This window comes from Corvus moneduloides, chromosome 3 (assembly GCF_009650955.1).
Source record: "Corvus moneduloides isolate bCorMon1 chromosome 3, bCorMon1.pri, whole genome shotgun sequence".
In the NCBI taxonomy this organism is placed as follows: domain Eukaryota; kingdom Metazoa; phylum Chordata; class Aves; order Passeriformes; family Corvidae; genus Corvus; species Corvus moneduloides.
In genome coordinates, this window is record NC_045478.1 from 48,066,899 (window position 1) to 48,086,965 (window position 20,067).

At 42.7% G+C, this 20,067-nt stretch overlaps 1 protein-coding gene and 1 long non-coding RNA gene across 20 annotated transcripts in view; one reads left to right on the forward strand and one right to left on the reverse strand.

The window, feature by feature from the left end:
* LOC116440564 overlaps positions 1 to 444 on the reverse strand; it is a 47,222-nt gene extending 46,778 nt beyond the window's left edge. For all 7 annotated transcript variants that reach the window (XR_004238683.1, XR_004238680.1, XR_004238682.1 and 4 more), the window contains exon 1: positions 342 to 444. This is a non-coding gene — a long non-coding RNA (uncharacterized LOC116440564). The remainder of the gene's footprint in view (positions 1 to 341) is intronic.
* The window catches only part of LOC116440563, a 33,869-nt gene that overhangs the window by 949 nt on the left and 12,853 nt on the right, over positions 1 to 20,067 (forward strand). For 6 of the 13 annotated variants that reach the window (XR_004238669.1, XR_004238671.1, XR_004238670.1 and 3 more), the window contains exons 2-3: positions 318 to 13,869; positions 14,413 to 14,518. Coding sequence is in view for 4 of the 13 variants with exons in the window: in XM_032101433.1 (XP_031957324.1) it covers positions 318 to 855 (538 nt within the window). In the remaining 9 variants the exon portion in view is untranslated. Of the gene's footprint in view, positions 1 to 317; positions 13,870 to 14,412; positions 18,131 to 20,067 lie in introns of those variants that run through there. The other 7 variants (XM_032101434.1, XM_032101435.1, XR_004238673.1 and 4 more) reach the window with 6 other exon arrangements.

The window sequence follows — 20,067 nt, forward strand, 5'->3', positions numbered from 1 at the left end:
GTACGAGCTCCTGTGGATGAAGTCTGCTTTTAGGACAGGCCCCGCAGTGACAGGCTGCGGCATGGCAGGGAGAAGCCCAGGTAATTCTGGCGGGGCAGCGGCTGGCGATGCAGGACCCAGCAGGTATCCAGCCATCCAGCCAGCCCGCCTTACGTAAGGACTTCATTTTCGGTAGGCTACATCTCGCCGCCACGCGAGGCACGGAAGAGGAGGCTATTCCATCTCCCCGTGCAGCCCCAGTCCCCTGTGCCAGGCCCAACGACCGCATCCTCGCATGTTTTAATGTTTTAATTTTTTTTTTTCTCCTCTCCAAACAGCACATCTAACACAGTGGCGTTTACCTATTCGCTCGCGCCGTGGCTGCCACGCAACCTATCTGGGCGGCCGGCTGGCACAGCCCGCGTTCACCGGAGCGATGCCGAAGAGGAAAGCCCCGGTCCCTCTTTGGGCGAGGGGCGCGCTGCGGGCCGGCTCCGAGCGGGCAGCTCTCCCTCCTCGGCGGCGGCGGCGGGGATGCTCCGCTCTGCGGCCAGCGGCGGGCAGCGTCCATTGCAGCTCGGCGGGTCCGCGTCCGGAGTCCAGGGGCTCCGGCAGCCAGCAGGGGCACCCGGCCCCCGCTCCCTTAAACACCGCCGGCCAGGTGCGTTTATTTCTCATCCCGTCCTCTTCCCACAAGTCCACCATCTGCGGCCGCCGAGCCCCAGCAGCAGCCCGGCCAGCCCCCGAGTCACCACCGATCGCTCTCCCCTCTCGCTCTCTCTCTCGTTTCAAGCTCTCCCCGAGGAGGAAACAGCACGGCGCGGCTGCTCGTCCTGCATTTCACCGCCCGGGAAACGCTGCCGCCGGAGCGCTTAAAACAAAGCGGAGAACAGTCACTTTCCGCACTGTTCCCTTCCCTCCCCGCGCCGAGTAACGCGGCTGGCTACGGAAGCTCGCCTAGCAGGGATGAAGAACAAGGGGGGTGAAGGCAGGAGAACCCACCCACCCAGCCAGCCCGGCAGCCCCCCGGCCGCTCCCCATTCCCGGCGCATCCCGGCGCACCTGACAGCCCGCCGCGCCGCGCTGTATTTCCCTCCCTTAGCGACAGGGGAGGCGCGCGCCGGGCGCGGCCTCGCCATTGGCCGAGCGGAGCGGCGCGGCGCGGCCATTGGCTGCGGCGGCGGCCAATGGGGCGCGCTGTATCCGGGATGCAGCGGCTGCGGAGCTATTTAAATCCTGCCCGGTGATGTCAGCGCGGGCGGCGCGGGGGGAGCGCGCGGGAGCGGCGGCCTGTCAGCCCGCGTTAGGAGCAGCGCGGCCGCCGCCCCCTCCGCGGGAAGGGGAGCGGCCCGGCGCGGCGCACCTGCACGGCCGGCCCCGCCTCACGGGACCTGGCAGCGCCCCGCTTCCCTGCCTGCTAACTTGCGCCGGTGTCGCTTCTGGAGGGTGCGGGTTAATCCCGGGGTGCTGGGTGCACTCGCTGGTTGAGCGAGTGTCGCGCTAAGCCGTCACTCGCGGAGAAAGCAGACGGGCGGCTCTCCGCGATAAAAACACTTCTGCCAACTGTTCAGGAGGACAGGTACCCTAACTGTACTTTATTTGCACCCAGTGCCTCCCTATGGCCTCTGTGAGAGTGAGCCCCTCAGTTCCGGAAGGACATTGACAGCCTGGAGCGTGTCCAGAGATGGGCAGTGAAGCTGGTGAAGGGTCTGGATTATCAGTCCTATGAGGAGCAGCTCAGGAAGCTGGGGTTGTTTAGCCTGCAGAAGAAGAAGCCCGAGGAGACCGTATTGCTCTCTACAACCACCTGAAAGGAGAGTGTAGCCAGCTGGGGTCAGTCTCTTCTCCCAGGCAACCAGTGGCAGGATAAGAGGACATGGCCTTAAGCTGTGCCGGGGAGGCTCGAACAGCACGGGGCGTTTCTTAACTTAACCATGCTGTGATCAAAATGCAAACATCTTCCTTTACACAAAGGTGTGTCACCCATGATGGGAACACACAACTGCAACATTTTCTCAGTTTGCAGATGGATGTGTGCTGTGACCATGGATTTTTGGCCTATATAACTAAAGGCATTTTGTTTGCCCCAAAAATGTGTGTTCAGCTATGTGGCTGCAAAAGGACTTACGGTGTGGCGACATGTGGAAGTGGTTCCCCAAAAGCAGTTCTGTTGTAGGGTTAAGATGAAGGCTCAGGAATATTTGTTGTTGTTTTAACTGAACTTCTCCCCTATGGTTCCCAGCTCTGTTACTTCCAGGGTGACTTGGGAAAGTGTTATCTTCCTCTAAAATATCAAATCAGCATTAGCAAGAGATGAAAAGCTGGGCAGAGATGTTCATGGTGTTCCTGCTCCTGACTCGTGCATCTTGCTCAAATGCTTAGAATTAATGATCTGATTTGACTTGAGAAGAAATTTATCTCTAACATGGGCTGTTGAATTTGGGGTAAAAAAAAAAAAAAACAAACTGAAAAAGGGAAGCATTCACCCCATTCAGTAAGATGGAATATGGTTCATCTTGTAAGAGGAACTTGGGTATTTTGGGGACAAGAACTGCTGGAATGGACAGAGCCCTTCCCCTGGAGGTGTATAAACCTTAAATCTGTTGGTGGGGGGTGGAGAGGAAGAGATTAATATATGTAAGTAGAAGATGAATGGATCTTTCTGGACTTCACAGCTATGGCATAAACTTAGAAGGGCAGAAAGGAATGGGAAGAGTTCATCTCATCCGTCCCGTGATTGTACTACCATAAAGCAGGATCCAATCTCCCCATCTCTTTCCTGATAAATACCCAAACTATGCAAATATCTTCAGGCATGAAACTTGATAATCTCCCCACACATCTCTTTGAGTGCGCTGCTTTCCTTGGCTTAGGATAGTCTAGTTCTCCTTTTATTACCTGAGAGACTGCAATCCCTGACTCTTCCTTACTTAGTTCTACACATCTTTTTAAGAAAGGTCTGGAGAAACAAGGCCAGTAGTTATGTCAACATTTCCTCATGGTTTTATCTTTTTTCCTCCTAAACCAGCATGGTGAATTAACAAAATAAATGGCAGGTGAAATTTGCAGCCCCTGGGAAAGGAGCACCTACTGCAGGGGAAGATGGATGGATAGTGCTGAAGTGATGACATCAGCTCTAAAGAGAAAGATAGGGACAGCTGAGTGCAGCTCCATTGAAAAAGGAGAAAAAAAGAAAAAAACAACCCCCAAATTTTAGGGTGCCTAAGGCAAGGGATGCTGAATGATAAGCAATAAAATACTACTGTAAATGTTACTCACTGGACATTATGGTGTGCTGCAGCACCTCAGCTTCAGAGTTTTGCAGGGTGTACAAGGATCACTGCTAAAACTGGGTAAACAGAGACATGGTGAAACCAGGAGGCATATGAGTAACTGAAGCTCAGACGAGGTAGAATTCATCTGGAAATCCTTTCCCAGTCTCGACACTGCTTCTTCCTGGCCAATCTTTAGAAATCATTCCTGCTGCAGACTAGTGATATATAATACTGTCATTTTTCCTGTTAAGAACACATTTTGCAGAAGGGTCTGTAATGCTGTGTAGCATTCAGCTGAATTCAGGCTACAAGATGGGGTCACTGCAGTCCTCTGCTTTAAAACATCACTCATAGAAGTCTTATTTTAAATGTTCTGGTCTGGACTAGTGAAGCTTTTCAATTTTTAAATGTGTTTTGTGTGGAAAATCCATCTGTTAAATAATTAGCAAGGGCTCTGAGCATTACTGCATATTTTATATTTCATCTGCCTGGAAGAAATGGACAGTTCTGATGCTATAGATTAATTGCAATTTATTGTGTAATATTCTGACTGCTGGAAGAGAGAGACTTTAGTTTATTTCTTTTACATCTAGTTACTCAAGGAATGGGGTTGGACAGAAGAAGGGTTTAGCCATACCTTTTCTTCTATTCTCAGTTGCAGGGGACATTTGAATTTACAAAAAAAAAAAATCTGCACAAGCTGAAAATGTGAAAAACAGAGACTTGAGTGGTTCAACAGTACAAAGAATTCCAGTGCTGGATCCTATTTTCTTGGCAGGCAGTGGCTTGGATGGCTTATTTTACCTTTTACATAGCCTTACTCCACATTTTAGTGTAAATTTTCCTCAGGCAGGAAAAAAAAAAAAAAAATCATTGCTGTTGCATGAATTAGTCATAGGTGGACTATGGACACTAATTGTGTTCCAAATGAAGAATTTGGCATAAAAAGCTGTTCAGATTTAACCTTTTCCTCTCAGAAGTGGAGTTACGAATGATTCTTTTAATGGACTGAAGGATAAGATCACCTTTTAAGTAATTTTGATGATCAGATCTGTGTTGCTGAGGCTCTTTGAATGGGAGGTGGGGCCTTGGCTCTGCTGTGGGCATTTCTGTACATCTCACTGCTGTTAGGCTACACCAGCAGGCCTTGGTGTGACAAAGTGGTAACTGTCACATCTGTTTTCCTAGAAAGTTGTTTTGTCCTGTCTTCAACACCAACTTTGAATTCTGAGATAGTTTTATATCCCCAGCACTGCAATTGGCAGCACCATTCTTAAGGGAAAAAATGCTTCAATCCTCACGTGTGTTGGACCTAGCAGCCCTCCTGGCAGTCAGCGGGAGCCTTTAGTCTGCCAGAAGATGCAGATGTGGGTTCCTCAGCCTGAAGAAATTGCTCTAGATAACAGAATACAGACAAATGGTGATTAATCAAATGTGCCTACAATGCACAAAAGTTCTCTAAGAGTATAAGCTAACTTCCCAGTCTCCTCCCATGCTGCAGCACCAATAGCTCAAGTCTCTAAGCAGTCCTCTGCTTCATTTCACAGCCACTGCTTAGGTGGCTGCTGCAGTTTGTTTTGTAAGCTATGTTGTACAGAAAGCAGTCACCTGTGCATGCTGTCTCTGCATGCACTGGAGCTCAGTCATGTATTTTGCCCACATCAGTTTCTTCCACAGTGTTGCCTGGTTAGCACTTGCAACAAGCATCCCGTGAAGCCTTTAGACAAGTCTCTTCCAGCTTGCTGGAACGCACAGGATGCTGATGACCATCGGGGAGTATAAAGAGGGTGGTTGCAGTGGTACTCAGTGGCCTGTTGAGGACCAGATCCCTAGTCAGGCCAGTGAGGAATGCAGGGAAGAATCAAAGGCTTGAATAAAACTGATTCTCCATTCTGGCAATCAGACTGGGGAAATGCGTGTTTACTTGCAGCCCTGCTGCAGCTTGCAAAATCTCTTCCATCTCCAAAGCACTGCCGAGACTGATGCCAGTGAAAATAACAGGCAGAAACATTTTTTAACATTTATTCCACTCATTTGCAATTCAAGTATGGTGAACTCCTGTGTGCTGAAAAGCAGGGAGCAGAATAGAACAGACCAATCTGTTTTTGAAGACTGCAGGGGTTATTTACCATCACTGAGATTTAGAGGATTGTTTTAATGTTATTGATCAGCATTTCTAAAATGGTGTTGAACTGTAGCTTTCCTGTTGTGATAAAACTGAACAACTACTATCTTCATACACTCTTTGTTAGTACATTGGCTCCACATACCAAAAGGCATGGGACACCAAGGAAGGCTGGAAGAGTGTGTTCAAAATAGCATAAGGAGGAATTTTATGTAATATTTCCTAGGTACAATGTTCCTAAAGCAGTGAAAAATTTTACTTTATTCTTTCACAAAACTTACCAGTATGTGTATAACAAAGTCTGTTTTTAAGTATTGGCTTGTTTGAGCAACTACTCTTAGGTTTGGGATGAAGTATAATACGATGTGATATCATGTCAGTGGGCAGTATTAACTTCTGTATAATTTTCCGTGAAGGGTAGGGAACTTGAGAGAAGTGTCCTTTTACAACCCCCTGTAATGAAGGGGGAAGCTTGTCAGCTGAATTGCCCAATACGTGGATTTTTTTTGTTTTTAAAAGTTAGCTGTCACATTTCACTGTTGTCTTTCTTCTCCTCACAATCCTGAAAAACAGATTATTCAATCGCTAGCATAAAATTTAAGTCCAGAGATGACTCTTGCAGTAAATACCAGCGTGACATTTAATATAAATTCTTGCCTAAAAATATCTGTGATAAATCTTAGATCCTATAGGTATGCATATGTATGTATTGATACTAGAGGATGATCTAGTTGGGGGTTGAGCACCACGTTCCAAAAAAGCAAAGCCATGTAAACTACTCATCACCTCTTCATCATCTGAGCATATGCAGACACCTACCATTTTTGTGACACTGTTTTAATCCTATGTGGAATGGCTTCATGAAGGCAGCTGCATTTTTAGCATACATGGAAGCTTACTGAGCTCAGCACAGAGCTATTTCCAGTCAAGAATGCAAAACAGCGAAGATGGTTATCGTCCACCTCTTTCCTAATGGTCATCTATTTAGAGGATAGAGGACTCACTGAGGAAATCAGACTTTCAGCACCCTCAGACAGTAATTCCCACTTACTAGATGATAGATCTCACCTTAGTGGCATGAGTGGAATCATGACACATCCTCTTCCATGGTTTTCAGAGTTGATTTATACTCTCTACCATGCTTGCACAGGACTGTTTTCCTTTCTATAACCACTTAAAATGCTATTCTACTCTAGTTTCTGTGGAATCAGTGGTTTCTAGTAAGGAAAGGGATAACTTTAACACAAGAACTGAAATTCTGTCTGACTCCTGAGTAGACAGAGAAGAATATCTCTAGTGATATTTCCATAGGTCTTTAATTTCTAAGATAAAAAATATACATCTATTCTCTGGTACCAACTTCTCTTGCATCCTTTGAATAATTATTCTGTTAGGAGTTTTAAGTCACACAGTGCTTTTCAATTCATTCAATTCAGCATGCGGGAGAAGTGCACATCAAATTTAAGGACCAAAATGAAATCATCAACCACTCACAAGGCAACACTGGCAAGCTTTTTGTCCTGAGCACTACAGAACACTGAGAAGCTACTGGGTTAACTTGTCCTAACACAGAGCAGAAGCCCCTGGAGTGAATCCAGCATTACTTATCTAAGAGCTGTGTCCATGTGTTTGATTGGTGTCTTGTTTTGGTTTTGTTTTTCCAAGGGAATCATAACTCATTTGCACAAACAATCCCTCGTCCATAATGAATACACATACCAGGATTTATAACAGATAAATTAAAATAGATGTGCTCATGAGACAGCAAAGTATGCAGTAGTAGAAAGGATAAGGAGTACCCTTTTCATTCTGTCTGATAAGAATGATCACTCAGAGCAGGATATAATTTTAATTTCTAAGTTATCCAAATACCCACATCAAAAAAGGAAAACAGAAAACAGGTCATTATAGGCACATCGGTATCGCAAGTGCTTTGGTATCTTGCTTTTGTGTGTTGCATTCAATATCTGATCATACAGCATACAGCACCAAAGCACACAGCATTTATAAAGATGTCATTAAAGAATGTGACAGTCTAGGCTGCAGGAGACAGAAAGAAAAAACCCGGTTCCACTTAATCATTTGCCTGAATCTTGCATGACTTTTTTCAGGGCAAGAAAAACAAGGACTTTTAAACAAGTGGCAAGTGAGCTGCTGCTCAAAGAAAGGGGTGAAACTCTGTATGGCATCCTTAAAAAATGAGAGCCAAGAAGTTGCGATCTGCTGCAGACAGCTGAGGGTGCGTGTTACTCTTCAAATTAATTTAGGTAAATTTAATTTATCAGTAAATCGGCCATGATAAGATGTTAGAGAGGGATAACCAGGTTATAGGTGTGGGTGGGAATAATAGACACAGCAAAACAAGCTGGTTGGGTATGTGGAGAAGTGTGTTGCTGGAAAGTCCTGTGAGAGACTTCATACGGGCTGAAGTATCGTATATAAACTTGTGTCACATGCTGTTGATCAGGGAGAATTCAAATGCTGAAGAGACTGAGCAGTGGCAGAGTCTCTGGCTTTGTGTGCCAAAAAACCCCAGTGTGGAACACTTGGTAAGCATCTTAACCTCTACTTCCTGCTTGTTATGACTACATGGTGCTGTTTCCTGGCAATTTTGAGGTTATTTGAAGGACTCTGGAGAAGGCAGCTTGAATGGCATATGGCACTGGAATGGACCCAGAAACTGCTGGAAAATGCAAGAGGATTCATAGGGGAGGAGAGGTGCAGAGGGCAATGGAAAGACGCCAAAGTGAACAAGCATGGAGTGCAAAGAATGAACAGAGGTGTATCATTATGGTAGTTTCAGATGCTACCTAGGGCTGCTTGGACCTGTGGGAAGCTGAAGAGTGCTCTTCGCTTAGCATGGCAGACCTGCTTGTCTAATTTCATCTGTAGTATTTCTAGAATACAAGTAATGGGCAAGCTGTATTGGAATGTGAAGATAAGCACTAAAGGCACTTCATCTGCTGGGATCTGCAGATGCTGATGCCTGAGGTTCCTCATAATCTGGTATGTGCCTGGCAGGAGAGGAGGAAGCATAGTAAAGAAGAGTCATAGTGCACTTGGTTCCATGGTTCAAATGGCTACAGCTGTCAAACAATAGTGCTTCTTGTTTTGGAGTTAGCTTGGGTTAAAACTCTTCAGGCCTATTTGCCTGGGGCAAGCCTCCAAGCTACAATGCTGTTAGGAATTTGCTGCTTAAATCTCCTTGGCAGCAGTTGCAATTTTTCAGCTTTTGTGGCAGTGGAGCAGGTTCCTGGGAATGGTAAGGGAAATCTCAGAAGGTATTTGTGAGACACCTGGGAGATGCCTGTAGGGATGGGGAGGAAATCTCGGAGAAGCCAGCAGGATGTCATGGGTCTGCGGTAGACCTGCAATGAGGAGGAGGCTGTACTCAGTTTCTTTCCCTTCTCTCAATATGTTCTCATCTTTTCCTCCCCAGGAGTGGCTACTCATGCTCTTGGGAGATTGGAGTTTTTTTCTGAAGCCCACAACTGTTTCCTTCCCACCTTATAGCTGTCTTCCTCTATCAAGTCAATTGTACCTAGAAAAAACCCTCCTTGTGGCTTTGCTGTAGTCTCTAATTATTCTCTGCTGAAAAGAAGAGGATGCTGGTGTGGCTCCTGTTACAGAGCAAAGAAGAGGCAGAAGGTGAGCAGGGATTTTTAGGCCAGAACAGCAAGTTCTGTATACCAAGGCAATGGCAAAATCCCTTAGAGTCTTCAGCTGCCCCTACTGGGCTGACCACACTCAAGCATTCCCACTGATGTCAGAGGCTCACAGCTCAATCTTCATTATGTTGCTATGTAGTTGTCAGGGATTAATTTTTGTTAGGTAAAGCATGATCAGGCAAGTCTTATTAAGAAAATATGATCAGTAGAAGTAGCAGAACTAACCTAATACAAGAATATTTGCCCAGTGACTCAATGTACCCATCATCAAGCAACACTTTAGGATGAACCACCCACCAGTAAAAATCAGCCGACCTGGATTGTGCTCTCCACCTCATGAAACTCATCTACCTCAACCTGAAAGGCAGTAACAGAGCCCTACCTTCAGGGATATCTGGGACCAAGCCTGTGTAGCTGGAACCAGCACAATTAATGCTGCTCCTCCTGACTTCTGACAGTCGCTGGCCCTGTCAGCAAGGAGAGGGAAAGTAGGGATAGCCACTCTTCTGTAGCTTTGTAGTGTCCTTTGCATTATTAATCACTCTTTCATAGAGGTAATGAATAGCCACACTCCTTCCCACATATCCAATTATTGCACAATAATTAATGTGCAGTTTAGCCCATCCTGACCTAAACCATAAGATGCTGAGGTCTTTTGAGTCCGTTCAAGACTGTCTTGTAGGTTTCTAAACCAGGATCAATTAATGGTAGGTGTTTTCTGCACAGTCTCTGCAAGCTCCTGTCCCAGTTCCTGCCCTTTGCCTTTGAAGTCTGTTTTCCAGAGCAGTGGTGGTCAGGCAGCAGTGGCTATTGGATACATCAGGATTATAGCTCAGTGGAAAGAGACCTGATGGACACACTAGCCTCTTTTGTCTCTACACCTTTGTGTGTAAGTGGAGGTTACATTTATATAGCTTTGCATATAGTTTAAATGGGCAATGTTCACTTGCTACTCGAATGTGCATGGATGGAAGAAAACATTTTCCTCTTCATTCCAGATGTGTTTTCTAGCCAAATTGAAATCTTGGCCAGCTGACCTATCCACCTCATGGATAATGTCCTCTGTCTCCTAACACAAATAAACCACAGCTGTAAGTGTTTCTTGCTAGTTACCCTGACTTAAATGACTAATCACCTCTTCATTCAAGTATTGCCTTTGGGCTTCTCAGGGTCCTCATAACTATGCAGTGTGTAAAACTGGATGATTTTCCCACTAAGTTATCCCTAAAATAGTTCAGTCTTCTTGAACAATAGAAAGTTACCTGGACTTACAGCTTTATTAATGAAAGATGAGATTCAGTGGTTGGAGAAGCTCTTTGTTCTCCTTCCTGGTTTTCAAGGAAGCTGGTTCCTATCTTTGCTCAGAATGCTTCCACAGTGCTTTGTCTATCTGAGTTTCAACTCATGCTTCAGAATGCTTTCTTTCTCACTAGTCTTGAAGTCTGAATAGTCCTTTACAAGTAATGCAGAACATTTTAAATGTTATCCTTCCAGTCACTCTCCAAAGCTATCTGTCATGATAGGCCTATCATGGCCAGAGTTTAGTTGCAGACGTTCCAGGATTTACACTCATAGTAGCCACAACTTCATAAATACCATCTCTTTCTACCTCTGCATCTACCTCTCCTTTTCCTAACAATTAAATTGCAAAATATTTGTGACTGAGAACGTTGTCATATTGCACTGTATTTAGAGAGACATCTATTTACAATTGGCTTATCATTCATGACTGGAATTCCTAGGTGTTACAGAAATACAGATTTTTTTTTTTTTTAATTTTAATCATTTGTTCATTCAAAAATACCATGTGTTTTAAGGGAGTATTTTAGGATATTTTAGTGGAATATTTCTGAAAATACAAAATGTCAGTGATTCACAATTCTATCCATAAAATGGTTTCTCCATCGCTCAAACTGCCCTGGAGTCCTTCTTGCCTTGTTTGTAAAGCCAATATTAAACACTTTTAGTGTTTATCTGGACCCTCACCACAAGACCATAAACTGGATCAACCTTCGCTGTGGGAATGCAGTGATATTAGGACAGAGCAGTTTCAAAACCTCAGCAACTGTGTATTCTTTTAGATACTTTAAGTAATAGATTTTCTAAGCTGTATAATCTCACCAGATTCTCAAAGGACACCATCTGTCTGTACCATCACAAAAGTCCAAGTATGCCCTCCCCCTCCCAAAAAATGCAAGATGTTTTTTAACCATAACTGTTGAATGTATTTTCACAATTCAAGAAATGTAACAATGTTTTTGAAGATGAAAGAGCATCAACAAAACTCAGAAAGCAGATTGGGGGACTTTCCTCCCTTGACCTGACAAGGATGGGGAATTTGAGCAATGTTTGTCATTTGTTCCCCCAACTCAGGAACACCATTCTTCCTGTACTATGGACAAAAATCATAATACAGATCTCTCAATGTACCGTGGGGATAGCAGGGCAAGATACAAAAGTTAAATATTTACAACTGACCAAGTCCTACTCTGTTTGTTTCCCAAATTAAGAACACTACTAGCAGTAGATCTGATGAGTTTTCTCATAAATCTTCTTTCTACTGAACTATGGCTTTCCAGTATCCTGCAAGCCCAAAGGACACAGCCCAAGTGTGGGTGCCTGTGTTCTATCAGGGCCTGGTTTAGACTGACATCCCTAATAGATGAGAAAAGGGCTCAGTGTGTAGAGGAATCTGAGGCTCCATTAAAACCTTATTGTGTGTTACTGCACATTCAAGGTGATCTACAACACTCCATCATCTGTCTGAGATATGCTACAGCCCACCTGTGTATGGGCTTGTTTTGCCAAGGAAGACCCCTTTTATTCTTGTGTACCCCCAGTATTGTCCATCAAAGACTAGTTAGTATACTCAAAAGTGCTCCCTCTCTTTAAGCACCTCTCACATTTCTATGTACACAATTTAAAAATAAAAATTTTTGCATACTTGATTTAAAAGGAAATATATATATGTATATATATACACTTATAAGAAGAGGAAATGTGAGATGAAGTGATATTTACAGATAGTCCTAATGCAGAGCCCCTGTGAAGGCAGCAGAAGAGTAGTGTTCCTTTTCATAACTGAAACCACAGAAACATTTACAAAGTAGAATGAGGCTTCTGCTTGAATGCCTATTCTCTATCCATACAACCCTGAAAGTTTTGCTAAAGTAAATTTCAGTTCTCATTCTGGATTTCAGGAGGGTACAGAGAAAAAAAAAATCACAGTCAAAATGTCTCATCTGATCCTGCTTGAACTGTTAGCTGAATGAGCAGAGTTTGCACTTTTCTCATCTCTTGGATAAGTGTATTTCTTTTGTACCCATCACAGCAAAGGAACCATTCTCTATGTCGTGTTGCTGGTCAGAGAGGTTTCCTACCCTCTCGGACACCATCACTCCATCTCCTTTCTCAACAGTACCATTAAATTGTGTGCTGGCATGGGTTTCTGTGGAAATCCCTCATGCACATAAATGAGTAGAACAATAATGACAGCAAAGTGCTTCAAGCTGAAGTATCAGGATGCAGATTCACAATTAGCCTGTGCTGCTCTCAGTCCATTTTGCCATATCCTTCCCCTGTGCCCCACACCTGGCAGCAGCAAAAGTGGTCCTACAATTACATAAAGACTGATCAGCCATCCTATTTGGCAAAGCCAGCTGATTTTGGAGAGGGGATAGTGTCTGTTTTCCACTTAGGTAAGTCCCTTCCCCCCTACACAGCCCTGTGAGAGCCAGCACCAACACACAGAAAGGGGGCAGGGGCAGGACATTAAGGGCATGTGTCATGTGGGGCAGGACATACGGTTGTCCATATCTTTAGCAGCAATGCAGATGACTTAAGTTGGTAAAAGCTCCCACTAGAAAAGGCATTAGAACAGATTGATAAAAATGAATTGCAGAAATTGCCAGGACTTGACAGTATCTATTTTTCAATTCCAGCATGGTTAAAATATGAAACTGCTCTATTGCTTTTTGTGGTGCACCACTTGAATTGTGTGGAGGAATTGAAGGTGGAGGGTTTGGGATATTTTTGGTAAGCATAAGCCAGTACGTCTGATTTCTGTAAGAAAATAAACTAAAACTGTCACCAAAACTAGAACTAGTGTATACAGCAGGTGGATAGAATATGAAGAGTCAATATGGCTTTATCACAGGGAAGTTGTATTTCAAAAATCTATTGGAGACCTTTATGCTAAGCATATGAAAGTAGACAAGGAGCTGAGAGGGGATCCAGTGTTGGTGTGACCCAGCCCACTGCGGGGCTGGGGCAGCATGTTGCCAATCAATCCCAGCCCCTCCCCTGGATCGAGTTCCCCGAAGAGGCCGACTCAGAGGGTGGGTCGAGGGGCGGCTCAGAAGCCTAAGCTGCACCCCCTGGGCGGTGCCCGGGTACAAGCCGCCTCCCCCAGTTCGGGAAAATTCCCAGTTACTTGGTCGTTCATTGGTTCTCTTATAACTCCCGCCTCTCGGTCCCCCACTACGTGGTTCTTGTTACATTCTATCCTCCCCCTGGCTTGTAACTCATTGGTTGTTTTCCCCTTTCACCGGGGTTTTCAAATTCCCTATAAAACTGAGGACAAGCCTCAGTACCCCATCCCATCCCATCGGATTCCAGCCTTCCAAGCTTGTTTGGGTTGCGAAACTTCTAACAATAAACCTGTTAGAAGCCAGACCTGAACAGCCTCTCTCTTCCTTTGTCTCCGAGCTAAGGTGAGCCAATCCCATCGGCCCTGCTGTGTTTCCTCTGCCGAGAAGCCAGCTAGCTAGCCCAGCAAGCAGCTCTTTTCCTGACTCCGAAGTTGCTTCAGCGATGTGTGGAGGTAACACAGCTGGACTGTCTCTGACCTGGGGCACGCCAGAGCTCGTCCCTGTTCGGGCACCAAACACTGCATTAATCCAGTTAGGCTTTCAAAATACTTTTGACCAGGTCCCTCAGTAAAGGCTCATTACAAAATAGGTTTCTGATGAAGCAAGTAACAAAATCTGTCAAATTTCACTGTTACCGGTCTTTCATTACTCAGTGAAAAGGTGAAGAATACCATATAGTGGTGAGGTTTACTGATGATACTAAGTTCTTTAGGATACTAAAATCAAAAGCCACCTATAAGGTGTTGCTGGAGGACACCACGAATTGTGGAATAAGAAAAGAGCTAACAAAATTAGGTAAACTTCAGCAAATCTTAACTTCTCAATACAGACTAATGGTTTCTAAACATCACTAGCATTTAAGAAAGAGGCCATGGAATAATTTTGACCAGTTTGATTAAAATAGTCACAGTTCAAAGGTAAACCACAAGGAAAGAAACTGAGATTAAGCAGAAAAACATTGTTAAAGCACTCTTCTCTCTCTCCCATTTTTCTAGGTTAGAAGGAAGATCGAGAAGAATGATCAAAGGTGTGGAACTTTTCCATCTGAGGAGATAGTAAATGAAAAGTAAACAGACCAAGATGTTTCTATTTGGAGAAACGGTAATTTGAGGGGATACTCTGAAGGAAATCTATGAAATGGTCACTGGTGTTAGGGCAGATAAAGAGCAATCACATACAACTTCTCACAATAAGAGAACTGAATGGGAGTCTATAACATTGTCATTTGGCAGGTTCAAAACACAAGGAAGTAATTTTTTTCCATAAAATAGAATTGAATGTAGAATACACTTGTCGTTATGGTAAAAAAATTGGAATGGGTTAAAAAAAGGAATCAGAGCCATCTTAGAGACAAGCTTATTGAAGACTATTATGCAGTGGTCTAGAAAGAAATCTCCAGCTTGGAATTATTGGGAGCTACAGGATATGCCCTGGAAAGAATAGATTTATATGTCTAATGAGCTTTTCATAAGCACCCACAATTGGCCACTGTGGGGAAGAGGAAACTGAGCTACAATGACCTTTGGTCTGCCCAAGTACAGACACTTAAACTTCTACTTTCCAAACAGAGTAAATTACTTTAATGAGGCTTCTAATATCAGCCACATAATATGAGGTTAGCACAGGTAGGCAATATTTAAATATTACATCTAACTCCCTATTGTCTTGATTAACAGCTATGAAATATCCAAAGGGCATTATTGGGCATCATTCAAGTGGCACTGGTCTTATGCCATGAATGCAACAAGCCTCTATATGAGACCAGAGCTCTTTCTCCTGGTAAACACCAAGCCATATGTTTTTATCAGGCACTAATTTGGGGGAGAATTAATCTTTATAAAGTTATTATGTTAGAGTGTCCTAGTTATGTCAAAGTATAGAGCTGGGGGCTTCTTCAGTTATACAAATATTGCTAAACATTTAATTTCAGATTTTCAGTCTGGTGGATAATAAAAAATGACTACCCACCAAACTTGTAGCATTAAATGGAGACTGTATTTTTGGCAGCTCATTGTAGAGGGATTAATATTACTGGAATAGCTTTGTTTCTCAGCAATGCCTCCTTAAGAACAGCTTCCTCTGAACACATATTTCTATTTTATTGAGAAAAGGAAATACGGTATTAGAAATCAATGTTTTCAAAGGGTAATTTAAAGAAATCTATCTTAGCAGATGCTGAAATATTTTCAATTTAGAACAAATAGTATTTCTGTCATCCAGTTGGATTTTTTAAATTAGACCATTACTCCTTGATAAGTTAATTACAAAACAGAAAGAGACTCAACAAATCTAAAAAAGTGTATTGATGAAAGTATAGAGCACATGTCTAAAAGCTGCTTTTACTGATTTATGGGTGAAATTTTACTTTTTATATGAAAAAACCTTGTCTCCAATGTCTTAAATCATAGGGAAAAATGCTCAATTTTTCACCCTATCACAACTAATTTTTTACATTGGTACACTGATGGACTATTGTTTTCCTGTGCTACCATCCATTATAAAAAGGGACAGCACCATAATTGAAATTGTTTAAAATATGGTGCATTTAGATAATTCTTTACTTCGGTATAAATATGACTACACGAGAAATGCTGCTACTGGAAATTGCTAGGATGAGCTACCAAAATGGAATTACTGCTCGGCAGGCCATATTCCTCTGGGATTTGGAAATGAAAAATATCAGAACTTCCTCTGAAATGCAGAAAGGTTAGAGGAATGGAAGGAACATTTTTTTGTTGGGTCTGTGATGCAGACAAGGGAAGTATGGAGTATGTTGCAACCATGGGTTGAAATGTCTCCAGGTCCATCAGCTGAATCCCTGTCTCGCGAAAATCCCTGACAAGTCTTTTAGCTCAGTGAAGTCACAATTTCACCCCAAGGATTTTGGGTAAAAGGAAGTAAAATTTACCCCAAAAATTGCACTAGGTGATAAGCTTTGTAATCTCTGCCCATGGATGTCCCTGTAACTGTGCTGCATGGCTGCATTTTGTGCTTCTTACAGTAAGAACTCACCAAGATGCCCAGTGGGAATCCTTCCTGATAAGTGCTGGGGTCTGAGCAAAGTCGTGGCAGGTATCAGTCTAACACTTTAACAAAATGAATAGTGGCAAGCCAGAACCCAAACTAAATGCCCTGTTTCTGAGTAGTTTACCAGTATAGAAACTGTCCCACAGAGCCAACAGATGTTGCTGTCCTAAAGTGCACAGGCAGATTTAGCCTTTTCAGGTACCATACAATTTCACAGAATTTCACAGAACTGGCCAACTGGTGAAAAAAAAACCTGGCCAACTGCAGAAAAATGGCAGAAATAACAAATCTGGGTAATGGGTGATACTGTTTCTGTGAAACTGTACAGTATCTGAAAAGGCTAGATCTGCTTTTCCACTTTAGGGCAGCAACATCTTGGGGTAAGAAAATATTTATCATATTATATTCAACAGAACTGGCCCTAGAATTGAACCTGGAGGAACACTGCTGGTGACTGATTGCCAGCCAGTTTTAAGTATGCCCCTTTAACCACAACCCTTAGAATGTTCAATACCAGGTAAAATCATAAGAAATTTTAACAAAAATTGTTTGCAGAAGATTTCTATACTTCAAATACAGGAAAGAAAAAAAGAGAAAAGAAACCTCTAGGATACAGTAAAAAGCCCCAATTTTCAGTATACTGTCCGGTGGTAATTTTAAGAACCCAGAACTTTTGAAAAAACAGGCAATTTTTTAAAATTACATGTGAAGTCTCCTTTATACAAGGCTCTCCATATTACTGCTCATATCAATACTATCTCAGAGATAACAGCCACCCATAAATTGCAATATTGCTCACCTTCCTAAATGTGGAGCAAATTTAGGCAGACACTAGGCCTTGGTTGTACACCTCCATCCCCTCCTTTTGATGAACAGAAATACAGGTAGCACTGTAAAGTCTGTAACTTTATGCTGTTACATGAGAATAATCCAGGGACACAATTATCTCCATTATCAGAAAGTATCCAGCTGTGTCCAGCATCATCTCCAGATACTTAGCCACATCTCAGTGGACACTGTAATAGGAGGTCTAAGATTGACCAGTCCGACCATTTCTTTAAAAGTTGTATAGCAGGTGAACATCTTTTACCATGTATACCTGCAATTATGAAAGTAATTAAGTAGCACAGGTGAGACCAAGAAGCCCCTCAAAGTAAATCCCTGAGACTCACAATGTTATTGTAATTAGCTGTCTGTCTTAGTAGGTTGTTCGTTTATTGCATCTGCCCTATGTGCTAGGGATGACAACCCATAATTTGACAAAAAATATTTTAAATGGTTTCTTACTAAGATGAGGACTTATTTTCATTTTTCCCAGACTACATGTACTTTCTTTCCTTTGCTTTTAATTACAAATATTCATGGAAGTGAGAGACAAAGTAATGATCTTCACCCTTTCTATTTAGAGAGAAAACCTGTCTGGTGATGTTTGTTTTATCTTTCCCTTACAAAGTGACATAGTCTAAGGACCCTGAAGGACAGGCATGTTAGCTCTGCAGTTTTGGTTTGGGATTGTTCCAGGTTAGATGACTTTTCAAATACCTCTAATTACCACTGTGGAACAGTTTGCATTTTGATATAAATTAAATCCCTGTCTATAAGCATGGACTTCTAGTTTCCACAGAGGAAAAATGGAAGTCAGAAGTTCTGTATGAAAAATAAACATAAGCTGCATTGAAAATTGGACTTCGGATCATTATTCATTGGTTCACATTAACATGCATTAGGGAAGTTACTGTGAGCATGGTAGCAGCACTGTGAGCTCAGGTTCCAGCTCTGTCACTTACTTGTGGCTTTTCAGCAGGAGTATCTTGAGTTGCTGCATGGTGGAGCAATGTGCAAGGTCAAGTGGGGAGTGTCATTGAAATTCTGTGTTAGGGACTCCTGGCCAAGGAGAATGTGGCTAAGTCCATGATCAGGGATTTGACTCCTTTATTTATCATAGTTATTAATGTACCAGCTCAAAAGGTCAAGTGACTCACGTAAGAATCTCAGTTTTCATTTGAAGAAAAATGTGTCCCTAGCCTTGTGCCTACAGAGAAAAGATAAAAATGCAAATGTGCAAAGGCTTAAGAAGTAGAATGATACTTTAAAAATCATTAAAAGACACTAAACATGAAGAGTTTTTGATCTGATGTTATGCTCTGGGAGATGAATTCATGACTTTTGAATCAGGGATAGAAAAGATTAGGATGGACAATAGAAAAAGGAATGGAGCAATCTTCCAAAATACTAATTATTTGAAGAGCTGTTCCCACGTGTTAAAACTTGAGATAATATTTTACTGTCTGCTGCTTACAAAAGAAAAATATATCCCATCAAGTCAAGATGAAGAATCCATGCAATGTTGTAGACTATGATCTTTCTGGCTGTTATCTCATTTCAGTCAGTTGGAATTTTACTGACTGATAATTTGACATTTGTTGTTGCAAAGTGGATCCACAAAAGCCACATCTGTTCACGCAGCACCAAGTTGCCCTTCCAAATGGGCCTCAAGACCTGCTTCAGGGCTAGCGTATCTCATCAATCAATTAAACACATTTCTTTTTATTTTAAAAATGAATGCAGATCTTACATGAAATATGGGAGGGTTCTACTGGCTATGGTTTGCTGTGCAATGACTATCAATGGCCAGGCCTGAAGTAACGTTTTGGTTAGAGTTTGTTCCAAATAGTGACATGCTGGAACAAAACATGAGATAGTTGAGCAAGCTTTCAACTACTGCAAGGAAGATCTAGTTGAAAGAGAAGAGGTTGAAGAACTCAACTGAGTGTGAGAACTCTTTGGGTAAAATTTTCACCCTTGCCTCAACTCCAGCTTTTTGCAAGTGCTGAGTCTCTTCGCACATGTCTTTAACTAGTCTGGTGCTGTAGTATTCCTGTTCCATCTCTGAGTATCCTGTCAAGGGCTTCCCACAGGCTTGGTGATGGAAGCGTGGGGTACAAATCATTGTATCTTGCACACCAAAGTGTTTTCTTATTAGCACCTGACATTGCCGGCCGAGTATGAAGAGAGAACTTCTCCATCAAACTTGATGACTCCAAAATTCCCTTTTGATCAGCCAGTGGTTAGATTTTGAAGGGAAGGGCACAGCTGTTTCAGAAGTGAAGTCTAGCAGTTCTTCATAAATGCCTTTCCTTTCACATCCTTTGATGTCAGGTGAAACCTCAATATCTCAGAATTTTCCAACAGCTGTTTTCTAAAAATCACAGAATTAGAAAATTTTCTTTTTGTGACCATACATCCTTACTTTTCACTTTGAACCCATTCTCTGTGGTTCAGCTTCATTTGTTTGGTTCATCTATCACTTGCAGACTGATAACACTCTGGTGTCCAGTCATGGCCAGCTGGGTCTTTGTAATGTGAGATGGTGTATAAACACACTAGCAAAATAATGTTCTATTCCAGAGACAATTGTTGTTGAAAACAATCCTAACGATGGCTGGAAACCTGAAAAAGGAAGAGGATTATTGGTCAGTACACTACCATAAAACACAACAGGCTGTCTTTAGCTTGGCAGTAAGTTATCTTTTGTCACATATTTGCAGCCTTAGGGTTGTAGCTGTACAATAAGAGATCCTTATTTGCTTCTTACATTTATTAATATTATGTTGTTCTACTTG